General features: G+C 42.4%; 2 protein-coding genes across 5 annotated transcripts in view; one reads left to right on the top strand and one right to left on the bottom strand.

Annotated features, from left to right (window-relative positions):
- Nucleotides 1-987: 987 nt before the first annotated feature.
- LINS1 (lines homolog 1) lies at nt 988-11,759 on the bottom strand. 2 transcript variants are annotated; one of them, XM_066196526.1, is made up of 7 exons: nt 11,686-11,759; nt 8,184-8,717; nt 8,003-8,092; nt 7,000-7,141; nt 6,168-6,758; nt 3,453-3,633; nt 988-2,464 (listed from the first exon to the last, which is right to left on the bottom strand). In XM_066196526.1, exons 2-7 carry the CDS (start codon nt 8,586-8,588, stop codon nt 1,564-1,566), a joined length of 2,310 nt encoding a protein of 769 aa, XP_066052623.1. In that variant the 5' UTR covers nt 8,589-8,717; nt 11,686-11,759; the 3' UTR covers nt 988-1,563. The 2 variants fall into 2 exon arrangements, with proteins under 2 accessions (XP_066052623.1, XP_066052624.1); XM_066196527.1 differs by lacking the exons at nt 988-2,464; nt 3,453-3,633 and adding an exon at nt 5,798-5,963.
- Nucleotides 11,760-12,051: 292 nt separating this feature from the next.
- The window catches only part of ASB7 (ankyrin repeat and SOCS box containing 7), a 30,179-nt gene continuing 15,402 nt past the window's right edge, over nt 12,052-26,828 (top strand). For all 3 annotated transcript variants that reach the window (XM_066196165.1, XM_066196166.1, XM_066196164.1), the window contains exons 1-4: nt 12,052-12,139; nt 12,832-12,925; nt 18,346-18,444; nt 21,577-21,837. In XM_066196165.1, the coding sequence (XP_066052262.1) occupies nt 21,627-21,837 (211 nt within the window). In that variant the 5' untranslated portion in view covers nt 12,052-12,139; nt 12,832-12,925; nt 18,346-18,444; nt 21,577-21,626. The remainder of the gene's footprint in view (nt 12,140-12,831; nt 12,926-18,345; nt 18,445-21,576; nt 21,838-26,828) is intronic.

Consider the following 26,828-nt stretch of genomic DNA (forward strand, 5'->3'; position numbering starts at 1 on the left):
CTCCAGCATAAGTGAGCTCAAACATAAAGAGAAGCCAGGCATGTTGCGGCCCTGAACAACTCCAGGGTTAGTTCTTAACTACAGTAACTGCAGGCATGAATGGAAAGGTTTCCATCCCTTGACATTCCCACCCACCCCTCTGCACTACAGCTGTCTTGATCCCAGGAAAAAACCATGGTTGCAGCAAACACCCAGAATATTCAGATCTCCTTCATACCAGTGAAGAGGATCACTCCTTCCTACCTAAAATACTGCTGTCATCCTCAAGGAATAAGACTGAGGTGCAAACCTCCCTGTCTGTGAATTCATACCATACCAGTGGCACTGGAATGCACTGGAACTGCCAGCCAAAGGATCCCATAAGCTACAACCAGTTTTCTCCCTTTCCCAATTGCATCAATTCACCAGCTCAGGGCTAAAGACTAATCTAGAAGATGGCCACAAAGATCTGAAGGTCAGCAACCTGCTCCAGAGACTGCTCATCTCAGCTCAGTATCAATTTTAATTTAACACAAAATTTCTGTTCAAAGGGAAGAGAGCACTTACTTGTTCCCAGTCAGAACAGAGCACTTACCTTCAAGAGAAGATCCTAAAAGGAAAGCTGCTTCCCACAGTTCTGAAGAGGTCTGAGGTTTTTCCAGTGTTCCTGTTGTCAGTACTTTCCCAGTGCCTAACCCTTGGCAGATCATTACAAGCTGCAGGTTAAGCTGCCTTGGATCCTGCTCTGAACTCACTCCCCCAGGCAAACTCTCAGACACTTACTTTTCAGGTTATTCAAACTCCATCTAATAAAAGATATAAGTATAATAATTCAACATCTTCAATATCCATCCCACTGCACTGGAGTCACGTCCTTTCTAATTCTCTTTCTGATTTGAGTTTATTAAACATACATCCTATATTTCTAGGAAATGCATGATGGATACAAAAAATTCTGTTGGAATGTCACTTCTGCATTACCTAAGCTTAATTAAAGATATAATGCTCAATTAAAGTTTTCCATAGACAATTTTTGCTTTAATTTCAGATCTACCCTTTCTTTTAATTAAAGGACTATAGAAATCTGGAGGTCCACTTGGAGCAATGCACCAATGCAGAACATACAGGATAAACAGAAAACTGTCCCCAACTATATTATTTTATTTAGCCCAACTTCTGAGCAGTCAAGTGTCACATTAACTTTGCCCTGTAGTCCATAAACCACTACCAATCTGGCAATGAACTCAAGAACAGAATGAGATTAAGTATAATTGACAATACTTTAAATATCATATATTTTGAAATGCTTTCACATGAGTTATTTATTGTAAAATGTTGAATATCCAACAACTAATCCTTATATACTGTACATTGACATACATATGAATGAGCTTAGGACCCTCAGGTCATGGATCATATCACTGGATGCAATTCTAGATTTCATGGGTGCCAGCCAAATCCATGTTTGCCCTGCCTGAGGTTAAATGCACTGACTAGTGCAAGAGGCATGAGCTTTGGAAGTCATTAATCTCATGGAAATATTCCCTGGTGAACTTGTTAAAAAACCCACAAGAACACTTTGGATTATTGTGGATTCATAGATTTATTCATCTTCTCAACATGGCTCAGTAGTTTCAACAACGCTGATGGATTATATGGGAAAAGATTCCTTCTCTGCAACCTAGAAACAGCTTCTTGCAGCTCTTCCAAACACTTTGTTGATTTGTAAAGCATTACTCTTAGGGGAGCAATGTTATCTGAAGATGCCATACAAGTCCAACAGGCTGAGGCAGGACATCCCTTCGGTTTTGGAGGCGACACTTCAGATGTTCGTGCATCCCGGTCATCACCTCTGCAGCTGCAACCAGTTCCCCTCCTCCTCACCTCGCCCTCATTGTCTGAAGGCAGTTGTTTTGTGTTTACCAAGCACTCTTTTCCATCTGATTCCACCTCCGAGTCCTCCGAGCTGTCATAATTAACCAGGCTTCGAAGAGACCCGGGCAGGGAAGCGCTATCAGTGCTGGTCAGTGAGTCAGACAGGTCCCACTCCGCAGCCTCATTATCACCCTGCCGTGCTGTAAACACCGGGCAATTGTGACAAGGAGCCAAAGACATCGCAGTCTGCGCTTCTGGTTCACAAACAGCATTTTGCAAACTCTCCCCAGTCACGCAGCTTTGCTTTTCTGGGTGGGGTGGCTTGACGGAACAAACTGGGTGGGAAGTGCCGTGCCTGGTATCGAAATGGTTACAGACACCTACGAACTGAGGCCACTCCTTCCCGAGAAGCTTTAAGTACCTGACCAAGTACTCCAGAAAGCAAGTTTCTGATGAAATCAAGAAATCTAGAAGTACAGTGGAATCAAAGGCAATCTTTTCCAGAAAAAATAAAAAGATACAATGTGGGTTATATCCACCTGCATGCACAAGGAACTTCCAGGGTTCCTCCTCTTTTTGGCTTAGGTTATCAGCAGCATCACACTGTAACCTGAAAAGTAAGCCAGGAAATAATTTAATGGACGTTTACTTTTTTTTTTTTTTAATCAGCAATATCCAGAAGAAGGATTCTTACTATTTTTTTTTTTTTTTTTAAATTTTGTGAAAAAGTAAGAACAAAAAGAGAAGTTTTTTTATCGGAGTGAGAAAGAACAAAGGCAGGTAGGGCCAAGAGATGGGACAGCTCAGGAAGCCAAAGCACTTAAAGCAGGCCCTAAAGGGCACTCCTTAGGAAACCTTCCGCAATAAACAAAGTTACTCACAACACAAACTGTACTTTAATATAAATATGAAACGGTCTTATTTTAATATTTTTGTTAACCCGAATTCAGACTAACTTTCAGTATGTTACACACACTGGAAGAGGAGCCTACTTGTAGTTAAGTGTCTAAGAATTGCGTGCATTTAAGGTATTACTTGCACTATCTTCCCACTTGAAGCTTGAGGGCCTTGTATAAATCAGGATAATATCTTGTATGGTAATTTAAACAACAATGAAGCATTGTACATCCAGGACAAATCCATGAAAAGCACTTTTCAGTTGTTAGCAATAACCATTTTTATCAAGTAGCTGGAATTCCCATAGGGCCAATCCTTATAAACTTTGCCAGAAGTATCTGAATTATTGAAGTTTAATTCTAATATCCCATTCTTGTCAAACCTTCAGTGCTGTAAGGGAGCAATCATGCTTTTTATCTATCTAACCACTATTTTAGACATGAAGTCAATTATCCTGAATTACAGGATATGATAAATTATTTAGTAGGCAACTTTCACAACTCTCGTTTCCATCCAAAAAAAACCTTGAATTATCAGCTCTTACACCACATATTATTACATCATCCTGAGGTTTGGGGGGTTTTAAATTATTAAAAAATAATTTTCTTTCCAACAAAAGCAACCAATGGGAACATCACAATAACCTCACTAAAGCACAAATCTTCATAGTTCTGTCAGAAAAAAAAAAGAAGTACACTGACCTATCAAATTTTAAATAGATGAGTAATAAAGCTTTAGCAGCTTCCCACATGTCATCATCTTGCTCCATGAAAACCAAGGAGAGCCATTCACAGTGATGCACAACTGGGTGAGACTGTGGGGAAGGCTTTCCATGACTCCCCCAGAACATCAGCAGCTGGGACATGGAACTCTCAAAGTCTCCTGAAAAAAAAAAGAAGTAACCATGAACTTTGCTATACATTTTTTATTGTCAAACAACACACACTCTTTATTTTTTAAATTAACAGTGCATAAAAGTTTGTGAATGCAGTTCTTCCTTTAGCTCAACTGATTTATCACAGCATCAAATTTTATAGATTAGTTCTTGCCATTGTAGTGCAGTAGCTTACTCATAAAAATCACTTTGTATTCATTAGATAGACTCCCTCCCTTAGGTCAAAAAACTTATACCTTCAATACTAATGAGATACTACAGAGCAGTTTTCGATGTAACACACCACATATTCAAGGTTTAGAAAACAGAAATTTTTCCTGCAATATTGGAATAAATTTTATTTACTGCATCACTACGTGATTTTCCTTAACATTTGACTTTAAGATTCGTTTTTCCTTCTAGCAAATAATGGGAACATCAAATTATCTTTGTTATTAATAGTTACTCTTCAGACCGAAAATCCTCCCTATGAATCTCAAAATTGAAATTAATTAAAGTTAAGCCACTCTAATCCATGTTAATAGCAAGAAGATCAAGCAGCTTCCCGGAAGGGAAGTTAGCATAATAAAGCATTTAGGTGCTTGTTTTAAATACTTCCTGTAATGTCACTAAAATAAGGAAGCATCATTCCTTTCAAATTGAAATTCCTCTTGACAGTTGGGGTGTTTGAATCTAATTAAAAACCTCATTTTTGTGTCATGAATCTGGAAAATAGAATGTTCTTCTCTGAGAAAGAATTTTCATAGAGACATCTAAAATGGATGCAGCCTGCATTTTTTCTTCTCACTTGTTCTTATACAATCTCAGTCTCCAAACATTTTTCGGAAGGTGGATCACAAGTAAAATATTCTTGACAAATACTTAATCTTTAAGAATGCAACTGACATCACAAATATAGCATCTTCCAAAAATCTGGAAAAAGTTTCACAAGCTGTGTTATGGAAGTTGTAGCTCTTTCGCACGTATGAATTAAAAATTGATTTTAGGCTTGCAACCTAGCATAGAAATACAAAAAGTAAAATAATATTTACATCTGGAACTTCTACTAAAATGTCTCAGTGTATTTAAAGTGCTGTAAAACTTCATCCTTGTTTAAAAAGAAATTACTTTTGGCCATATAATCAGTAAATACAAGAATGCCCATTCTCACTGGTGTCTGACTAGAAACACTGGTTCTGAACTGCTTTTCTATTTTTTTCCATGAGGGAAAGCACACTGCTTTCATCACAGAATCTGCACATCCACATTCAAACACCATCAGATGTGCATCAGGTGCTGTCAGTGGGAAAAGGGCAGTGGGAAGATGGGATTCCAGGAAGTCTCTGGGGCAAAAAGCCTCACCCCGGTGCTCCCTTAGAGCAAGGCAGAAGGCAATCCCTGGGCCCCAGTGTGAGCCACCACCGTGGCCTCTCCCATGGGGAATAGCAGCAGCTCTGCCCTTCTCCCTCCCCAACCCAGCCCCTCACTACAGGAATCCAGCCCAAGGGAGCAGCTGGGGCAGGAGTGCTCACACCTGGTAATTGGAAGGGCCAGACCTGTCAGTCAGGGTGAAGATGTGGAGCTGCTGGAGCAAGTCCAGAGGAGGCCACAGAGATGCTCTGGGGCCAGGCTGGGAGAGCTGGAGAAGAGAAGGCTCTAGGGAGCCCTCAGAGACCCTCCCAGTATCTAAAGGTGCACCAAAACAGCTGCAGAGACTTTGGACAAGGGCCTGGAAGGAGAGGACAAGGGGGAACGGCTTCCCACTGCCAGAGGGCAGAGTTAGATTGGATACTAGGAAGAAATTCTTTTCAGTGAGGCTGGTGAGGCCCTGGCACAGGCTGCCCAGGGAAGCTGTGGCTGCCCCATCCCTGAAGTGTCCAGGCCAGGTTGGACAGGGCTTGGAGCAAGCTGGTCTCATGGAAAGTGTCCCTGCCATGGCAGAGGGGTGGAACTGGATGATCTTTAAAGCCTTTTTCAACTCAGGCCTTTCTGTGGTTCCATGTTAAGTCCCACAATTTCCCTGTTTCCTTACTTTTACTTTTCTATACCACAGCTGGTTTTGCCTCATTACATTACTTGACTGACAGTAATGCCTTGTGCCTTCAGTAAAATAAATGCATAATGGTGCCTAAAGTTCTACCTCCACCTTAGAAAAGAGAAGAGTGTTACCTGCAGTTCCTTTCAGTTCCCCACCCTGAATAGAGAAGATGCTTGTGCTATGGACTCTTTTCTTTTCCAGCTGAAGAAGAGCCTGGTGTTCTCAAGCTGGCTTAATGTTCTTAACAGGAAAAATTTTCAATCCCAAATGCAGCTGTTTCAAGCCCAACATATTGCAGGGCTAAGGATTTAATAAAATGCAAGGAGACAACTAATTAGGCAGGACACAGCAACAGCAGTTTCTTGGGTGGGTCTTCTCCTTCCTCCCTCCCACCACCACCAATTCAGCTGAAATCTATTTACAGTCTTAATGAGCTGTGACTACAAAATCTGAAAGCTCTAAAACTTTTGCTGCTTAATGAACAAAATTTAAATGGACTGTTACCTCTGATTTCTGCTTCTATTGCAGAGTTGTGAATCTTGAATTCCAGTGCTTTAAGCACAATCAGACTTAAGGCTCTGAGAACAGTTTGGTCAGAACCACCTTGAGAATCAGGCCCAGGAGTGGCTTCACTGCTTCCAAAGTAGCTGGACTTTCCACTGAGTGTGAGCTGATTAAGCCAAGTCAAATTCACAACCTGCAGAACAGCATTACTCAGTGCTAGCATATCCTCACACAAAGATGGGGTTTGTAAGAATAGCGATCCACTTTTAGCATCTTCTCTGGACTTGAAAAGGACACATTTTTTAAGGAGCAAAATGAATTTCTTCTTGATTACATAAGGAATTGATGAGCTAACAATGTTGAGGATGTAAGAGACTTTCAAAAATAGAATTCTCTGGCACCTGAGCGGTAATTCCAGTTCAATCCTGGAAGCCAGAAGTGCTTCAAGCAGATCTATAAAACTGATCAGATTGTCTGTAGCTTCAGAATAAGGTGAAGTGTAGTGGCGACTGTCAAAATGATGGAGCAGGATGGCATTATAAAATCCCTCAAGCACTGCATCAAGAGGAGCCAACAACTTCTTCACAAAACCTATGGCAACAAGAGGCACAATATTGACACAGACAAATCATTAAATAAGAAATAAATCGGTGTTGTGACTGCTTTCAGAATATAAATATGTTCAAACCACGACATTTTAACAGCACTTCGTCACCCCCTGTACAAGGAAGGGAAGGGCTGTCCTGGAGCCGAACTATTCCCGAGGAATTCCGGGTGAGTTGCGCCTCCTGGCGGCACCCGCGTGTCGGTACCGCGGCAGCACGGCCGGTACCTGCTCCGGGCACGGGCGCGTCCTTCAGCGTCTCCTTGAGAACCGCAGCCAGAGTCCACAGGCAACCGGCCACCCCGGCATTCCCGGGGAATCCCAACAGCGCGTTCAGGCTAAAGCTGAGCCACGGGACATTTAAGGCGTCCTAAGAAAAAATAATTCAAAAACCAGTCACGTATGCTCTCAGTTGTTACGCAAATGACATTAAATCATAATACAGTGATTTAAAGTTGTACGTTAAAAAGATTCAAACGTAGGCACAGACAAAACACAGGTAGAAACAATGTCTGTTCTGGGACATTAATTAGGTCTTTAATTACGAGCATGAAGCAACATATGCATGCAATAGAAATTATCTCTATGTTCCAAAAAGGGAAAACCAAACCTCCTAATGTCACGTGACCTACCCAAAATCAGATAATTCTGTAGACAGACCAGATCTGAATTCATAATTCCCAGACAACTTGGCAAGAAATATAACAAACATAATTATGAAATAAATCTGTGTTCAGGATGCTACTATGGAGATTGCAATACATATCCACTAAATATACAGCAAATTATTAAAAAAAAACTCAAGTAAATGGGATATTCAAACAGGAAGATACAGCAAAGCTTTTGATGAACTTCCAAGAAGGTATTATTTATTTTTATCTACTGCATCACCCAACAGATACCAAGGAACTGTAAAAATACTGATAGTCTAGACTGTGGCTTTTTTTAAATATCTGTATTGCAACCTTAAAGAAATTATTGTCATCTACACCCATTTTACCTTAAATGAGTTTCATAAAATTCCAGATTTTTATATCTAAAGACACTCCACACTTCTGTTGCACATCAGATCTCCTTGCCTTCCATACTCCAGGCTGCTCCTAACACAGTCGACAAGGTTTCTCAGAAAATACAAATACTGTAAAAACTTGGCTGTAGACTCAAATGGAACAACCTGCAGGCATAGGTTGACTAAGGCATTTTTTGAGCTGTGAAATGATGCCACACTCACCTCTTCCTTCAGCTGGAAATACACAAGAGCTGCTAAACTTTGTGAGGCCATGTGAGCCAACAGCCGATCGTCACAAGTGAGCAGGTGAATCTGGAGACAGGTAAAAAAGGGAAAATATCTAAGGCACATCCCTTTTTATATTTCCTCCTTTCTTAAAAAAAAAAAATCTTTCAGAAGTTACCAATTTTGAGTCAATTTTTGCCTCCTTCAGAAGAAGAACAAAGATTTCACAGTACTTCTGTCTCATGTGGAGTTCAATCTCCTGGGACTCTGCTTTGGCCACCATCATTTTGATCAAGGTGAGCTGGAGCAGCATCACCTCTCGTGGGCAGAACGAGGAGCTCATGTTTGCAAAGCTGTTGGATAAATCATCTGTTGCAGGGACAGCATCTGACATATCAGTGTCCTGATGGCTCTCAACGCCACCAGCAGTAGATGGCAGAGGCTTCTGAGGACAGGATTCATCTCCTTCTGGTGGCTGCTCAACACACGGATTAATTAAAGAGGAATAATGATGGCTTTCCCTCGCTAGGGGAACGCCTGCCAGGACATCCTTATACATCTGCTGCAGGAGAGACATCTTCATTGTGAGATCATGCAGTACTCCAGAATATTGTGTGTCTTCACTGATTATTCACTTCCAAATCAGCTCCCAAGCTACTTTCATCCAATAAGAGAAACACAAGCACCACGGGGCATTTCTCTTCTAAGTTACCTATAAATAAAACATTTTGCTGTTACTTTGCAAGTAACTAGAAAATATAAAGGAACAACACATTTTTAGAGTTAATGCTACCATTATTAAACTTATTTTGAAATTGCAAATTCAGCTGCACGAAACTGTTGCAGTAAGACATTAAAATGAAGAATTACCATGCTGGGAAGAAGTTCACAGTTCCAGTATTATATTACCAGCACCAAAATTCATTTGCTGGAATTAACAAATCCAAAGATGATAATTGTTAGGGGCTACTTCTAAAGATACGAAAACTTGGATTAAATCTCTCTCTACATTGCTAAAACTACTAGAACCTAAATTCTTTTGTGACAGATGCCTCCAAAAACAGGCATAAGATTTCAGCTGCAATTTTTCCTCTGAATTTGCAACACTCATTGTTCAAGATCTTCCCATCTACATATCAATTCTACCTGCATTTGTCATCAGAACAAATATTTAAAATTACTACTTCTTTTTAGCAAACTGTAAAAGTCAGTGTGTGAGGCTTTATTTTTCTAGCTTATCATCTTCACAAGTTTTAGCAACAACATCACTTAAAATTACACCTTCATTTTTACAACCTGATTTTTTCATTGCAACTGAAGCGAGTATTGATAAAATGGCTTCCCAAAGGCACAAAGGACTAGAGGTAGACCAAGATGTGTTACCCTGACTCATCACTTCTCCCACCATCAGGAAGCATTTCCTTCCGAAAAGCAGCTAAAATTTGAGGGCATGCAGTTGCCTGCAGGAGTGATCTACAATTCCCTCCGGTGTGGTATTTTTAAAGACACATTCAGCAAGGGCTGACCTGAAAACTCCAAAATGTTACAGCATGTTCCTCACCTGATAGCACCAAGAACCCTTCCCCCATCCTTTCCCATACTCCACATTTTGCTGGATGTTAAGAATAAATCTGGTATTTCAGGCAATAAATTTCCTCTTCATTTGCAGAATCTTTTCAGAATTCTACTTGAGGTGGAAATTTATGACCTGGAACCCCATAAAATTTCTTCAGAAATCACTCTGAATATTTTATATAGCTATTGTTCCTATCCTTGAGTTTTATTTCTTCCTAAATGAATACCTAATAAAGTAAAATCATGCCAACACATTTACTTCTGTGTAGGAGATCAACTTGAATTATCACCTCATGTGGTAAATGGAGGGTTCTCATGCACAAATTCACATAATCCAGCGTGGAGGTTAAGGCAGAAGAGATTCAGAACTTTTCTAGGACACCCACTATGAGATTACACCTCCACCACATGATATGGGCTGCGCTTTCCTGGATCCTCCCATAACACATTCATGTTCCACCATTAATTTGCAAACTTTACAAAAGCATCTCTAAGATGTGTCTCACTCACACATGACAACAGATCACAAACATAAGTCACTGAAGGAAATGAAAAGTGAGGGGGCTTACTTTGAAGGCATTTACTTCAAAGAGGGAGAAAAATATCAGACAAGGACTAAATTTGTTTCAGACACAGCACGAGAGCGAAAAGCTCAAAGCTGAAGAGTAAAGAAAAGCAGTGACAAACTCCAACCCTTATTTGTATTATTTATCTGAGTTATTCCTGACAGCATCTAAAAACCAATTAAGGCAACGCCTCACAGTGCCAGACTCCTGCATGAACAACAGGGAACAGTTCTAAAAACCTTATATACAGAGTGATCAGGCAAAACACAGAAAACTGTGAAAAAAGTAAGAAACCCATATAAATGGGGTTTTATATGTTAATTTCATGATGAATAATGCTTTAAAATCAAAATCTAACTTATGCCTCTTCACTTATATTAAGTTACTGTGTGTCATTTTAAGTCATTTGTGTTGGCAACAACAACAAAAGTGGTATCAGTAATGTTAGTCCCATAAAATCTCAAAGAAATTCTTCCCTGGGAGAGTGCGGAGGCCCTGGCACAGGCGGCCCAGAGAAGCTGTGGCTGCTCCTGGATCCCTGGAAGTGTCCAAGGCCAGGTTGGACAGGGCTTGGAGTAACCTGGGATAGTAGAAGGTGTCCCTGCCCATGGCAGGGGTGGAATGAGATGAGCTTTAAGGCCCTTTTTGGGCGAAAAACTATCCAAACCCCCACCCTATTCTCATTAAAGAATTAAATCTGATAAAGCCAAATGAAATCTAAGTCCATGACTTCTGGGTATGAATCTGAAGGCTCTGGATCTCCTTACAATAAAATGATGGTGGCATTTCAGGAATAAAATACAGTTTGGACTCCTTATACCTGCAGTGACTTCGCAGGCTCATCTATCAATAAAGAATGAGCTTCTGCTCAGTGCTGAAATACTGTAAACGCCTCTAAATTAGTTCCGTTTCCTTCCAGAGTTTGCAAACAACCCGAGCTGTGCAATCCCTGTTAACCGTGACACCTCAGCACGCCGGATGCTTTGGCTGCAATTCTGCCGAGCGCCTTTAGTCACTGCTGGCAGGAGCAGACCCGTGCCCGCCTCACCGGCCCCTCTCACTGCCAGCGCCGGGCGCCCATCGGAACCCTCGCCCCACGCCACACTCGGCGCCGACAGAGCGAGCCCGGAGCGGCCGCTTCTCCAGAGCCCCCACAGCCCCATCCTGCCGGACTGAGCGCAGCCGAGGCCTCCTGCCCCTCCAGCAGCGCGGCTTCCCGGCCTGGCATCCGCACAGCGCAGAAACCCCCCGGACCCTACCCGGCGACCCTTCCGTCAGCTGCCCGTCACCCCCTCAGCCCGACAGCGCCCCCCGGGTTCGTCCCTCAGCCCCTCCCGCCCCGTGCAGCCAAACCACGCCCACGCCGCATAGCCCCCGCCCCTACTTATCCGGCCCCGCCTCTCTTCCTCCAGGCCCCGCCTCTCACCCCCCTCGCATGCACGCCCGCGGCCCCGCTTAGTCACCCCGAGCCGCGGAACGCACGGGCCCGTCCCCGCCCCGCTGTCCGGCGGCCGCTGCCCGGCAATGCTCGCCACTCACCCGCCCCCGGAGGACCGCGAGGCCCAAACTCCGCTCCCTCACCGCGCCGGAACCGCCGCCACCGCCCCCTGTCGCAAAGCCATCCCCCCCACTCTTCCGCGGCTTTACGGCAGCGGGGCGGGGCCGCGGGGCGGGGCCGCCGTCAGCCCGGCCGCCAATGGGGCGCGGCGGCGGCGCGCGGGCGGGGGCGGGCCCGCCGTCAGCCCGGCGGCCAATGGCGGCGCGGCGGCGGCGCGCGGGCGGGGGCGGGGCCGGCGCGGCGGGCGGGGATTGGTCGCGGCGCGGGTCAGTCCCCGCCCGCCGACCCCGCCGCGAGCCGAGGGGGGCGGCCCGGAGCGAAGTGTCCCCGCTCGGCTCGGCCCCCCCGACCCCCCGCCCGCCGCCGCCGCCAGCGCGGGGGGCGGCCGCGCCCGGGGCCCCCGGCCCGCCCCGCACCGGCACGCGGGTCACGCAGGTAACCCCGGCTGCCCCGGGGTCCCTCGCGGCGCGGGGAGGGGGGGGGCGCGACCCCATGGCCTCCCCTCGCCCACACCGGGCAGCCCCTCCGGCGGGTGCGGGGCTGTGAGGGGCGCCCCCGCCGCCCCCCCTCGGAAGGGGTGCGCAGCCCCTCCGCCGCCCCTGCCCGCTCCCCCGGCGGGCTCCGGGCCGCCCCCGGGGCTGCCCGCGGAGGGGGGTCCCCGTCCCCAGCACCCGGCGGCGCCCCGGGTGCCTTGGCGGCCGCCGGGCCTTGGGGCTGTGCGCCGGGGCTTGGCCGGCTTTTTGTGTGTGTGTGTGTGTGTGTGCGGCTGACGGCTCCTGGAGCGTGAACTCCTGCGAGGGAGAGGTTTGGTTTCCCAGCAGCTCAGCTTTCTGGGTTACTTCCTGTCCCATTCTTTAGCACTTATCTTTACTTCCATTCCCTGGAGGAGCTGCCTTGACAGGGCAGCGGTCCTGCCGTTATTATCCCTTCAACTCCTTAGTATCCTGAGAGAGTGTCCTCCTTTTCCAGGAGAGATGCTGATTTTGATGAATAACCTCTTTCCTTCCAAATTTGTGAAGGCTCTTCCTATTTCGCCCAGCTATTGCTTTTGTATTAACCAATTCTGTTCTTCATTTCTCTCTTTTATGTCATTGTGTCGCTCAATTCTACTTTTTTTTTTTTTCTAGGTTTAAGCTGCCTTAAAGGAGAATTAAAAATAGTGACTCCAAAGAACAAAATAACACAGAAGAAAGAAAACAGCACTCAAAAAACCCCAGAAAGGTGATGATTCATTTAGATTCTCAGAGTCATCCTAGACACATCGTTTGGCTGGGATTGGGGCCTCTTGTGTTTTTTTGGATTTGAATAGGTAGCATTAGATTTCTTTGTTCTCTTAAAACCTACTTATGGTTGACCTTTTAAAGTTTGAAAGCTCTGAATCCCATTTGAAGTACAGTTCCACTTGTAACACTTCATAATTTTCCAAAATTGTTCTGCAAATGTTATTTTGATTATGAATTGCTACTTAATGGGGTTTTTGTGTCTCCGTCTCCGGGATGTCACTTAAAATTACTTTCCTCTAGGTCGTTAAAAGGATCTTTTCTTTGAATCTTTCCATAAATTTATGAGTTCGGCACTGCCTCTGTTTCTGTTTTGATTCTAAAATCTTTATTGGGCTAGGTCATGGCAATTGCATTATGTTGGTTTAGTCATAACTCACTCCTGCGTGGGTCACTTTTTTGTGTTTGTGTTGTAACGGAGCTGCAAAAATTGAAATTAACTTAATTGGATGGTGTCTGCTTACAAGTGCTTACTTTTTGGGCTGAGATCATAGAAAGAAGATGATGCTGTTGGGTGCTTAAGGGGAAAAAAATGAAAGGAGTCATCAAAACCAATCCTGCTGGTAGGAGGGAGGTTCTGTTTCGGGGGAGAGCTGTTCGTAGGGAGAACTGCGTGTCTTACGTGGTGAGATGAAGAGATGGATCTTAGGAGAGAGAGTGGGGGGGTGAATGATGTCAGCCAGTCTTTTTCTGCATCCTACTGTCAGTGTGCTCCAAAGGACGGAGTTTCTGCGCGTTCTTCTCGCGCAGAGTCTGTCTTGAAGCCATTTTAATCTGTTTCCAATGTAGGTGAGTTTGGGTTTTTTGGCAAAGATGCCCTCTGTAAAGGTCCCTCTGGTCTGTGTCATGTTTTCAGAGATGTCACTGACTGTACCAAAACGTTGTTCATTGTTGGCAGTCGGTTGTTTTTGAGCATTAGGCTGCAGGAGAAAGAGCAGCATTTGTTGCCAACGGCCCTGGTCAAGGCTGGATCATTTCTCCAATACAGATGTCTTTAGATTAAGACAAAAAGTAGTTGCTCTGTGTTGAAGATTAAACAGAAAATCCCTCCGGAACACAAGTGCAACAAATTCTGAGCTACTCGTTGGGAATGCAGGGGAGAAATTTTCCATGTTGTTTTGAAAACCTACAAGTAATGGCAGAACATGTGGACATGCCCAATGTGATTCCAGGAGGGATTTTCCTGCTAATAGGTGAGACAGATGTGCATCAGTACAAACTTACCAGTGCAGTTATGACACAGCTGTTTCATCTGAGTTTAGTTTATTATAACTCCCTTTTCCCAGCCCACCCAGTACCTCTCACGTCAGGGCTGTAGCTGCACCAACAGGACACCTCTTGGTGCTGACAGTTCATGGGATCTTTGGGATTTATTCACAACAGGAGACCTAAGTTTTCATTTGATTTGTGAAGTTCCTTCCTAGTGTAAAATGCCAGTGCAGCAAAGTTTGATTCAAATGCAGAGACTGGAACTGAGTTCATAGGAATTAGGGAATTGACTTCTGGCCGAAATTTGCACATGGCTGAAACAAGGCACAGAGATCAGTGATATGCTGAAGTCCTGCTCTGGACTTCCTTCCTTTCCTGGAAGAAATGCAGCATATTGCAAGTATAGCAGCCCTTTAGAGAAAGCTTTAGTCTTCAGGCTATATGCTCATTTTGGGTTTGTTTTTCCTCATTGTGAATTCTCAACCCTTAAAGGAAATGTGCTGTCTGAGGGATGGCTTTGTTTTGTTCCAGCAATGCTTACAGAATGATATCACAGTGAAAATCTTGCTTTGTCCCCTAAAGACATCCAACAAATTTTGTCCACTTGGATGCTTTTAGGCTGTGTTAAATAGAAATACGTATCCAATGTACTTCTAGAGATTGTTGAATGACACAAACTCTGTAAGCAGCACTCGGTTTATCAGCTGTGCTGTGAGAACTAGGGCTGAAGTGACTCCTTTAATGTGGTTTGAACTCGCCATTGGTTCCTGCTTCTGTCATTCCATGCAATGTTGGTGTTTGGGTTCTCTAATGATAGTAAGTCACATAAAAATACATAAATCTTAGCAATTAACACTTGCTACAAATTAATTACTTAAAAGGCTAAGCTTCCGTCTGACTTTTGCTGTTTAAAACTTGGTAATAGCTCTGCTGGAAGTTGGAAGAGAAATGGTATTTTTTGCTTGGTACACGAGGATCTCCAAGCATGCTGCAGAGCACAAGCTCCCTGCAGTTTGTCAGTGCACATCTTGAGGGAGGAGGTTCTGGCTGTGTGAACCTGATGCAGCATTCGCTACTGAAAAAAGAGCTGTAAGGCCTTGCTTTAGCATCAGCATTGAGGTCCTGCCTTCAGAAGGAATCCCAGGATTTTATTCGTGGGGCTCTGCTTGTGCTTAAGGTTGCCAGTGTATGGGTGGGGGTACTGAGGATGGTGAGTAGTTGCTGTGCTTTCTGAAGGTGAAGTTTCCCTCAGGTTTGCAGACCTGAAGTTGCTTGAGCTGGGTGATCTCTCTGATTCTCCATCAGGCCCCAAGTCAGACCTCACAACCTCTGTGAGATGGATAATTGTAGTAAAATGACACCTGTGTGCTTCAGTTTGGCCCACCTGCAGAACGTAACAACACAACGGCTGCTTATTAGTGTGTAACAACACCATCTCCAGTTCTGTGAGCACCTGAGATTGGTGGGGCACTTGCAGATTAACTCTTTTGGTTATTTTAAATTTATTACATCCCAGCTACCAGCTGGCCTTAAGGGAGCTCTCATGAGAAACGTGTAACTTTTAATGACAGCTTGTGAGGAGTGAAGGCTTCTTTCCTTTGAAGCAGCAGTTCCTCTGCGATGTTTTGGATTCATGCACTGTTAACTCCTTGCGTTCAGGCCCAGCAACTCGCACGTGCTGCTTGGTGATTTTCATCTCAGCCACAGGAATACCTTGCTTGGGGTCTGTCTGGGCTATAGCATGGAGCATTCAGCAGAAAATATATTTGGCATTATAAGGCTCTGTGAAATTTTGATATTTCACGTGTTGCTTGCAAACTTCACGATTGTGATGTGGGAATGCAAATGACAACGCAATTGTTTGCCCTACTCTCTTGTCTGAAGAGCTCCTGGAATAGGAGCGTGAGTGACAGCTGAAGGTGGTGGTTTTGTTTAGTTCGTCAAAAATATATTGACCATTTTTAAAATGCCATTTGAGTGAGAACACATTTAGCTTGTTTAAGCTTTGAAATGGGTAGGAGAAGTGAGTTGTGAGACTAATGAAGGCTGATGTGATTATCCTTATTCCACAGGGCTTTCCTTTTTTCTGTTGTTTATTTGATTTAAATGTCTTGGAATACTTCAACCACAGGGAACTCAGATCTACACTGATTAGGTCTGTGCCAGATACTAAATGTCATGTGTAATGGTACACTTCCCTTGTTGTACAGCGTTAGGCTGACATCAGCAACTTATGGTCCTTATTCTGCTCTTGGATGTTTAATCTCAGAGTTTAGGAATCAGGTCTTTCTGTCAGGCCCTGTGAATGAGCAAAGTACTGAATTTTGAGGTCTTGCTTTTTGTACCAACCTTTAACTTTCTTTAAAGTAAGTGTATACATATGTTGGAATTAATTTTCCACACAATGTTTGCAGTGACTTTAAAGAAGTGACACATCGATGTGGAAAAGTCTAAGATCTTTTTGACAACATGAGACATTATCAATAGATAATGAGGATGTTTGTCTTATTATTTTTATTTAGTGCTGCTTCTACTATAATTATTAGTGTTTTAATCAAACTTTGTTAAGTCATTGAGGGAGGGATCTTTACTCTCACTAAATATGACTTATTTTTATTAAAGTTGCAGATCTTACTCTTGCCATATGCAGCTAATTTTCCTTTGGGGGGAAAAAGCTTGTTACTTTTTTAGTGGAGCAATCTGTTACCTTGTCTGTAGTCTGTGAAGTCAGTGCAATTCTAATTTGCATCAGCTAATAAAAAATGTGTGGGTTTTAAAGTGAAAATCATGCAAAAATTTTAAAAAAAAGGTGAACGACTGATCATCTATGCAAAAAAACAAGGCTAGAAATGTGATCAAATTAGGTCATGGCAGTGCAGTTTTGTGCAGGGCTGTAAGCATATCTGAAGACCTTGTATGCTTTATCTTGGGAAGCAAAGCTCTTGGAAAATGTGCATAAGAGGGATAAAAGGGGCTTTTTTTCATCCTCCTCTTTGAGCTATCATTGCAAAAGCATGATTTTATGTTGCATTAAGTGGCAGAAATTTCAACTTAATCTAAGAGCAGCACAGTTCATGGAACTGTTCTGGTGCAACTTGTTTGCAGAAGGAACGAGGCACAGTTGGGTTTGTGTGATCAGCTGTACAATTAAGTATTTAATGGTTTTATTGTTTATTATATTATTGCAGTGCTCCGATGAGATAAGGAGGCCTTTCAGTAAAAGTTTGCAGCCAAAGGAAATGAAAGGTCAGACAAAGGTGTACAAAGAGTTAGTGAAATAACAGTGATGAGTACAGGAGGAATGGTCTGGGACTGATCCCATTATCTGCAGGTGACAGGGTTAGTCTGAAGGAGGAATCTGCACAGGGATTGCAACTGGCATTTGGTAAACTTTGATTCTATGAGGATAGTTTTTCTGTACGAAGAAAAGGGTGAAGATTTTGGAGCTGGTGGTTTTCTTGTGTTGTGGAGGCGGCTTTACCTGTTTGTGAAACACAGCATGTGCCAGCTTGAGCTGTCACATGAGGGAGAGGAGACAGGTTGGTGGCCCTGCAAATCCAGCTGAAGGACACAGCTCAATGCTCTGTGGGCTCAGGTTTTATTCTTTACTTAGGGAAGCGGAGATGGGATGGAGATTTTTAAAAAATAACCCCAAACCCCATACGAAAACAACAATTGAAAAAAACCCCACAAACAAATAAAAAACCCGCAGAAGTAGTTTGGGAAGAACTAAATGGATCCTGAATGTTTTTCCTGGCATCTGACTCCCACAGGGAGATGTTGATCAGTGAGGCAGAAATACCTACTGTAACCTTTGCATCCATTCTTGTTCCGTACAGGAGCAGCAGATACACATAATTATTACAGAAGGGTGTAGACCATTTCTTGAAGGTTTACTCCAGAGAGGAAGCACATCCCTTATTTCTCGTCTTCCATAAAATATTCTCTGTAGCCTTTTCTTCGTATGGCAGAAGCAAACTCTGCCCACCTTAACCTCTAGAGGACTCTCTGATAATGGTGGAAGACACACTTTGGGTCTTTTCTGATATAGCTGCATTAAAATGTAACATTCTCACACAAGAGCAAAGTAAAAGTAAGTGAACCTCTCGCTTTTATTCTTTACAACTAACAAGAAATACCATTTTTTTAAAGGGGTAGCAGGTTGTTTGACACACATGGGCACAGAAGATTATGAACAGTGAAGACAATGAAGAGTGGGACATCCATCAAAGAGTAACAACCTCTTATAAGGTAATTCAGGACCACATTGAGTTTATCCTGTTGTACTTGCAAAATCAATTAAGTAACTGTTGCTGTCCTCCATTTTCATGGCACTATAAAATCATTATAACCAAGAATATATAGGTATATTTTTTCCGCCTGTGCTTCCTTTCATTTTTTTTCCTTGCATGCAGAAAGCCAATATGTAACAACCCAAATGCATGCTGAGTTCTGAATGAGATTGATTACAGTTGCAAAACATTAAATATTAAATGCCAAAGGGCTACTTCCAGTAGTCCTCCTTCTCTTCTCCAGAGATTGATGTCTTAAATGGGGCTTTGCAAACAGGAGTTTGAAATGATCTATGGAGCACAAGTAAAAATGTTTTCAAAGCTGGTGTGTACCTAAAACTATCCTGAAACCTTTAATGTTATGGTTAAGTATTCTTGTCATTTGAATTTCATTGCTTGCCATAGGGGTGAGATGGAAGAGTGGATATTTACAGAAACTGTGCAAGTGATAAAAGGAGCTGCCTGACTTTGTCTTCTGCTTTGTATGTTTTAGTACTTATGTACTTTAGTACCAGCTAATTTGAATAAGCTCTGCTAGTCACATGCAACATATGGAGCCAATGCCAATTTTTTATAATGCTGCATTACAAATATACCCACCAGCTGAGAAGTGTGAGAGAGAGAGCTCTGCTTTTCCTCAACCAACTGTCTTCGCAGAGAGTTGCAGGGGGAATACTGCTGGCCCTTCAAATGAGAGATCCCATTTCACTACATCTCTTTAGTCATCCCATCTCTTTCCTGTAGCATTTTTAGCAACTAGCCTGACCTTCATTTTCAGGGCCACGTGAGGCCTCGCAGGTATTGGTCCTTTACAAGAAACGACTGTAAAAATGACATCATAAAGTTTGTTTACATAAAGTTTTGGTCAGATATTCTCAGTTTGAAAAAAAAGTTTTCACGTCTTGTTTTTGTAGGTATTCAGAAACTAGGACTAAAAGGGGCATAGTCTGAATTACTATTTTTTAAGGGTTTTGCATGACTCAACTTTAGTTAGATTCTACTGTCGATTTTCACCTGCTAATCCAAAAGAAGACCTTACTCTTGCAGCTGGAATTTCATCCCTGGTGCTGTTAGTGGTGTGATGCAGAATGAAGTCAAGCTTACTGTCCTATAGGTGAGCGTGTTCTGAAGTGCTAACTGGAGTTTAGAAAAGAGCTTAGCAAAAGCTTATTAGAGTCAATAGAAATACTTCCATTGTCATCAGATGAACTAAGTCTGATTTTTGGAATATGCTATAAAAGTTGACCTATTGAGTTGGCAGTTGCTGCTTTGCAAATCCCCCTTCCTCCCAGTCTCAGATAATGAAGTTCACACTATAAAACAAAACAAAGCCAGTTTCTAAGCCATGTATAACATATGGAGCTAAAAAGTCTTCTTTAATAACCCTATGCTGAAGTAGTGATTGTTGCCATACATGGTAAGCTGAAGCATTTATAAATGTCAAAGACAGGCATTTGCTGTGTGCAATTTCCATATTTGCAGGGTAAGTAGGGTCACTGGAGCACCTGTTAATTATGAGTTTATCTCTCTCCAAAAAGCAGATAAATAACTTCTTTACCATGGGCACGAGGAGACTGTAGAAGAGCAAATACACACTGTGCCTTTGTCTGCAGAGTTGGCAGTGATTGATGTTTTCACTTTTCTCTTGACTGTGGCTATATCTGATTCACAGGAAAACAGGTGTCCAGTGGGATATGGGGAGTTGATTGCAGTGTCTTTTGAATGACCTGTGGTTCAGGAGGATCTGGAAATCCTTGTGATACCTAAAAGAAGGTTTAGGTGATGATGTGTGTTGACATCCAAATAAACCAAAAAACTACTGTAAATTTTAAGTTTTGCTTGAAATTCGTTTTCATCATTAGAACTTTTCTTTGTGCTTTAATGTTGATTAGCTTTGCAGGAGTTTAAATACATTCCTCTTTTTAATCTTCTAGGTCTCTGTAAATATCCATCCATGTTTGAATATTTTCTGAGGCTCCTATTGTTCAGCATTACCTTTCTCATACCCTGCTTTTATCTTTCTTCTGATATTCCTTCCCATTTTAGGACTATGGGATATAATACACGATGTATGTGAAAATGCAATCACTTGGTGTGCTGCAGTCCCTAAATACCTGTTCATTTTCTTGCCCCCAAGTAGAACTGCAGATGGTACTTTTCAAACAGAGCATGGAGTACACAGTACTTCCCTCTTTCCCGGTGTGTGCTTGTTTCTAGGCTCTTTTTCAGAGGCTATTTTAGATACTCTTTTGGCCCAGCTCTCATGCTTTATCAAGGTAATTATAAATTGAATTATTCTGATATATGTTCTCGTGGTGTTTGACAGGACTGTAGTAACTGCATTTAAATGTATTTTCAGGTCTCATATATTATTATCCTTGTGTTTGATTTTTGGAACGTAGAAGTTCTTTGCAGCCTTCGTGTACTAATTAAGAAGTGCTCAAGCCAGAATACAAACAGTGGACTCTAATTAAAAAAAAAAAAAAGGGTGAAAAAAGAATAAAGATAATTAAAGTTTTCCATTTGAACATTAGTGTTACTAATACTCACATGCTGTAGATCACAGGATTCTATTGGTAAGATTTTTTCACTGAAGCTTGCAAGGGATACATTTCTAGAAAAATAAAGAGCAGCATAGTTCAGTTACTGTATCAGTGCAGTGGTGCTTCCTGCAGCAGTTTGGATCATGCATTCCATACTTTGGACCATCCATTTAACCAGTGTCTCTGGAGGTGGTGATATTAACCATAGTGTGATTTTGAAATGAATGGTGGGTTCTGGAGATTTTTCATTTTACTCATTGCTCAGTTGCTTTAATTGTGAACTGCTGTTTGATGCTGTCGTTTCTGAAGAAAACATTTACTATTTATAATCTGCAAGTGTCCTTTTCTTTTGCAGTTCTGTGATGTCACCATGTGCTATGATTTTGCTAATAACAGTGAGATCATTTGGGGTTTATCCTCTGTGTAACATCACTTTCCTTGGCATACAGAGAGAAGTCTAAGCATCACATTTCATTAATCCTTTCTTTTCCTACATACCCCATTTCTGATCCCAATCCTTGTTGATTCCTGCTTCCCATTGATTTCAGGTGACTCGTGTGAGCTCATGAGGCTCCTGTAAAGGCCAGACTCAGCTAGGATGTTACACCACCACTGCAGGAGGAACCCTGAGCTGCAGGAAGAGTTGCAGATCCAGGCTGCCGTGGCCGCCGGCGATGTTCACACCGTGCGCAAGATGCTGGAGCAGGGATATTCTCCAAACGGTCGGGATGCCAATGGCTGGACCTTGCTTCATTTCTCTGCAGCAAGAGGCAAGGAGAGATGTGTCCGTGTTTTTCTGGAGCATGGAGGTGAGTTGCCCACAGAGAAAAATCTTTATACTCACCTGACACCCTCCTATCCCAATTTCCACCGCAGGGCTTTCCAGCGCTGGTTAGATATCAAAGATACTTCTGCTTATCTTTTGTAATTGATTTTTATTCTTTTGTTCTTAATCTGTGTTGATTTCTGATGCATGCTCTGTGGATGACATCATAGATTAGCTTTATATCTTAATAACTTTTTCTCCCCCCAGCATTGCCTAGGAATTGTTCAAGGAATGAATAAGCGTTATGAAAATAGGGCAGGAGGACTCATTATAAGATGAAATGCACTCACAGCACTCACTACAGGCTTTTCTTCTCTGTTAGGGGTTATTATTAGAGGAAGGCAGATACTTGAATTGAAATCCTGGGGAAGTTTGTTTCAGAATTCTAAAGCAAGTTAACCAGTTGCATTAAAGACTTAAGTTTAATATAGGCTTTAACAGAATCTGCTAAATTTTATGAAATCAGTCCTCTTTGTGCAAGGACTTTAGTGTCAGCTAATCCAGATCAGTTTACAGCTCTCCTGCATCCAGCCACGATGAAACTTTATCTCAAGAACTGACTGAGTTTTGTTGATTTAAGTGATACGCATGTGGGTGATGATTATTATCCCTCAGGTGGTACAGTCAGGATTTCTCATTGCTTTATCATCTTCCAAGGCCACCTGAAGTTTTAGAAAGGGATCATTCTAATCTTTTAAAGTGGTAGTGGAGAGGAAATCAGTAGATGCTCTCCGTGTTCTGATTAGTGCTCTTAAAGAACAGCATCTTCTATTCTAGCACGATTCTTACCAAATGAGTTATGAGGTTTTCAATCCCAAGGAAACTGAAATGATCTTTCTGATGCTGTGTGTATCTGAGCCATATGGGCCCCTTGTGTCTGTCACTGGGTTTTGTCAGCTGTATGGATCATCCTGGAAGTGGAGTGGCATTAACAAGCTGTGGTAGTGGCACAATCAGTGATTTGTTCCTTAAGAGCAGTGGTGAAATACAGCCTGAGTAACTGTACTCTGTGGATGCACCTACTTCAGATTGTAACTACATAAAAAGGGCAAACCCTCATGCCCTTCTTGGCAAGGGGGAAAAAAAGCTACTGAATTGCACTAATACATAACTTTAAATTCTACTTTTTAAAAGTAATTATGCAAATAATTTCAAGCCTTCAGTTTGATAATTCAAAAGTTTAAGGTTTTAAGTCACATGCATTGCTTTTAACTTTTTATCTGTAAGTTTAAAGATGATAACCTCAATCCCTTCTGTATTCCTATGTATTATCATCTTACAGGTTTTCATATCACATAGCTGCTGATGCAGTGGTTTGTTTTTATTTTTGTTGTTACTCTTTCCCATACAAAGTACCAGCTGAATGTGATGCCTCATGAAAACTGCCTGTAATGAAACACCTTTGTCCTGAGGCAGCTTTAGAGTTGAATCACTGGGATGAGAAAGTTGAGTAACAAATAGTGTGAGGTTTAGTCATCCACAGCAGCTTCCCTGCAGCTGAGCCTCACTCCCGAAAATTGGCACTGCCTGGTGACTTGCCTCATTTTCCCTCAAAACAGAGGCATAAAAATAATGAGTATTTATCACATAATAATGTCACAAATGAGTTATTGAGCAGCGAGTGAGTTGACTCTTAGAAGCTGAGTTAATCATGCCACCCTCATTAGGGAGAGGTTTGTGTCTACCTTTCCTCACGTGGTCTCTGCTTTTCTCCCCCTGGAGTGGATTGTTTTGCTGCTGGTGCTTAATCCCTGTTGAACAAAAAGAAAAAGATACTGGGGTGAAGGAAAAAGTCCTTTTCTCTTGTGGATCTTCTGGTAAAAGAGAGATACTGAACTATATATTGGTAATAAATTGACAGTGAGAGGGAGCCTGTGGAGTTCTGGGGAAAAGATGGAATTGAGATGTGAAGGAGGGTGGCTGCTGGTGGTTGTGGCTGTCTAGAGGGATGATGGAGCTTAGCAGAGCTGGGAATATTTTCATGGGGAAAATAGGACTGGGAAAACCACAGTGGGCTGTTGCTGAGGGTAGAGTGCTGTGCCTCAGATGTGAGATGCTGGAAGGCTCCCAGCGCAGCCTGCTAGTGGGATGGAGGGTGAGTTGGGCTAATAAAGGCTGGGAAGGAATCTGGTCACTGACCTGGAAATAAAAAGTAGATTCTTATGGGAGTCATGACCTGTCCGCCTCCTGCTTTTGCTTTTTCTCTTCCATCACTGCTCACCAGCAAAGAAAAGAGCCAGAGGACAGTGTTGTGCATGCAGATTGGCTGATTTGAGTGGAGGTGGTAGAACAGCAGGAAGCTTTTTATTATCTGCTGAGGAAGGAGATGCAGATAGATGGGGAAAATGCAGAAAAAACAGTCCAGACTGAAGGATGAAGCCAGCAGAAATACCAACTGGATACAGAGGGGATAAGTCAGATAACAAATATTATTTAGCAATTGGTGAAATGCAGAAAGTTCATCATAACCATGGAGAAATTTAGTTTTTGTAAGAAATAGTGATTTTGACTTTCTAGGTGTATTTGTGTCATTTTATTTAAGTGAAGATTCTATGATGCCATCTCTTCCCACCCATTAAAATGATCTGGAGTCACAGAGCAACACCAAAACAGGGAGTGTAGTTTTCAGTAATATTGGATTTTGTGTAACAAGCCTTTAGTGTACTTTGTAAATTTTCAATATGACACATAGAGACAGACAGTCCAACACTGAACAAGAAATATGTTTTATGAATTTCCAGCCACCACTATTAATGTTACAACAAGCTAAAATCTTGAAAGTGTCTACTTAGCTGTCTCTTGGTAATACCTTCTCAGTATTAACTGGGCAGTTTCTGGTTACTCATATTAAAATGAAGAAATAATTCACTAAAGCTCCTAGAAATGAAATAGTAAGAGGAAGTAGCCAAGTAGCTGTATTTATTTATTTTTAGTCTTGGCTTCAAGGTATCTAAAGTTTAGTTAGGTCAAGCAAAATCTGGGAGGATCTAGAGAATGCCAAATGCTTACCCCCTCCCTAAGCTCCTAAAGCATTTCTGTCTCTGAACAGTAATGCTCTCCTGGACATCTTCTGCATCAATGTTATCTTAGGAAATTCAAAACAGAAGCTGCATGTAGCCATGCTTCTAAACCTTGTGGTCAGAATTAAGCCCTAGCTGAGGGAAATAAGCTTGAAATAACAGAAGTACTGAATGAAGCCAGGAGCATTGCTTTCTTGGCTTCCCAAATTACTGTGATAGAGTGACCTAAGGAAGGTGTCAAGGAAAAAGGAGAACTGTCCCACTGAGCTGTAAATTGAAACTCTGAAATATGAGTCTTTTATTTATAAATCTATATATCCTCTAGATTACAGTATTAGAAAGAGTTTTATTAAGAGTGGACTTCAAATAACTAGCTTAGGTGCCCAACTTTCACATGAAATAAAATAATCTCTGTATCATTCAATGCTACAAATCTTCCATCCCGAGTGAGCTTGATTGCAGTAATTGTTACCCTTGGTAAGCTATTCAAGGTTCTGCCATGATATTTTGCCTTATGTTTAAGAAATTTAGAAGTGACCAGATGCAGTTGGTAATGTTTCTACATTCTGCTCTCCCCATATTAATGGGAAGCTTGGAATGAAAGAACTGTTTGACAGTCAGGATGGAGACGAGATAGAGAACTGCTGGCAAGTGCTGGCTGGATCTCTTTCTAGCTAAAACTGGCAGGTAGTTTCTACCCCCCTGCATATTCTAAAAGGTAATCTGAGAGTCATTCCCAATTAATTTTTACCTTGCTCATGTTCCAGGGGAAGAGCCTTACTTTACAACATGATACCAATACTGAAGCTTTAAAAAAATAAACCAAACAGACAAAACCCCCACAACAGCACAAGTTCTTTAGGCACCATCGACTTTGGGGTGTTATTTTTACTAAGACAGGGACTGAGTAGGTGGAATTTGTAGGCAACTTCATGCAAGTCCAGCCTCTGCTAAAAGCCCTTGTGAAGTTCGGAAGTTTTCCAGGAGGTGGCAGCAGGACATTGATGGAATAGCAAAAGACGTTTCGTTCCTGTTAAAATTGTTTCTCTAATCCAGAGGCAGACAGTTGGCTCACTAGAAATCCATAATCTTAATGGGAATTACGGTCTATTTTCACGAGGTTTTTTTTAGAGGGTTTGTTATGGAAAGGTTGATTGTTTGTGTTGCTTGGTTGCCCAACTCTGAGGCTTTTTTTTCCTATCCTTCTTAAGAAACTTCTCTTACGTGACTTAGTAATTTTTTGGTTCACTTTAGTGGTCGAAAGCAATGACATTTTGGGAGTGAGAAAGGTGTGGAAAGGTGCTTAAAACTATAGGTGAAAGGCATCCTTATGTTGCAAGGAAATTGTTAGGTTTGGATTACAACAACCAGTATAAAAGTGCATATAGGTGCACACATAAATGTTGGGCCATATCTGCTTGAATTTGGAAATGAGATTGATTTAACAGGCTTGTGGCAGTGGCCTGCACCTCATTTGGGGGTAGAAATGATGCCTTGCATGCCTTATGCAGTGTGGGAGAGAGAAGGTACAACTCAAATATGATTTCTTTGGTGGAGAAAGGCTCTGCCTGCTGCTGTCTCCTTCTCATTATGTCCATCTTCCTCCCCAGTTCTGCCCCTCAGATTATATCATCCCTCTGCCTGTTCTCATGCCTGTTACCCACTTTATTTATCACCACTCACAAGTCAATGTAGAATAGTCTGAGCACTGTGAAGAAAAAGACCCTGGGAGCAGCATCACTTTGAAATATTATCTTTGTGTGGGTTGTGCTGATTCTTTGCTGCATTTTGCTGCATGATCACTGTGCAGGTCAGGAGCACCCATTCAGTCACTGATGGCGTTTTCCTGCTGGGCTGTGGGTGCTTCATTCATTCCATTAGCTCAGGTTAGTGTGACTTTTCAGAGCACTGAAACTTCTGCTTTTCACAGGAGATGAGGAAAGCTGTCACTAGC

This window comes from Chamaea fasciata, unplaced genomic scaffold, assembly GCF_029207755.1.
Source record: "Chamaea fasciata isolate MVZ Bird 193981 ecotype frontalis unplaced genomic scaffold, bChaFas1.0.hap1 SCAF_14, whole genome shotgun sequence".
NCBI classification, from domain to species: domain Eukaryota; kingdom Metazoa; phylum Chordata; class Aves; order Passeriformes; family Sylviidae; genus Chamaea; species Chamaea fasciata.

What these genes read in the sequence shown, in the direction of transcription:
- LINS1 (XM_066196526.1), bottom strand. Translation starts at nt 8,588, where the DNA reads ATGAAGATGTCTCTCCTGCAGCAGATGTATAAGGATGTCCTGGCAGGC. An exon ending in CAAAAATTGACTCAAAATTG is followed by an intron (nt 8,093 to 8,183) that starts GTAACTTCTGAA and finishes ACCTGTCTCCAG; the next exon opens with ATTCACCTGCTCACTTGTGA. An exon ending in ATCTATTTAAAATTTGATAG is followed by an intron (nt 2,465 to 3,452) that starts GTCAGTGTACTT and finishes CTTACTTTTCAG; the next exon opens with GTTACAGTGTGATGCTGCTG.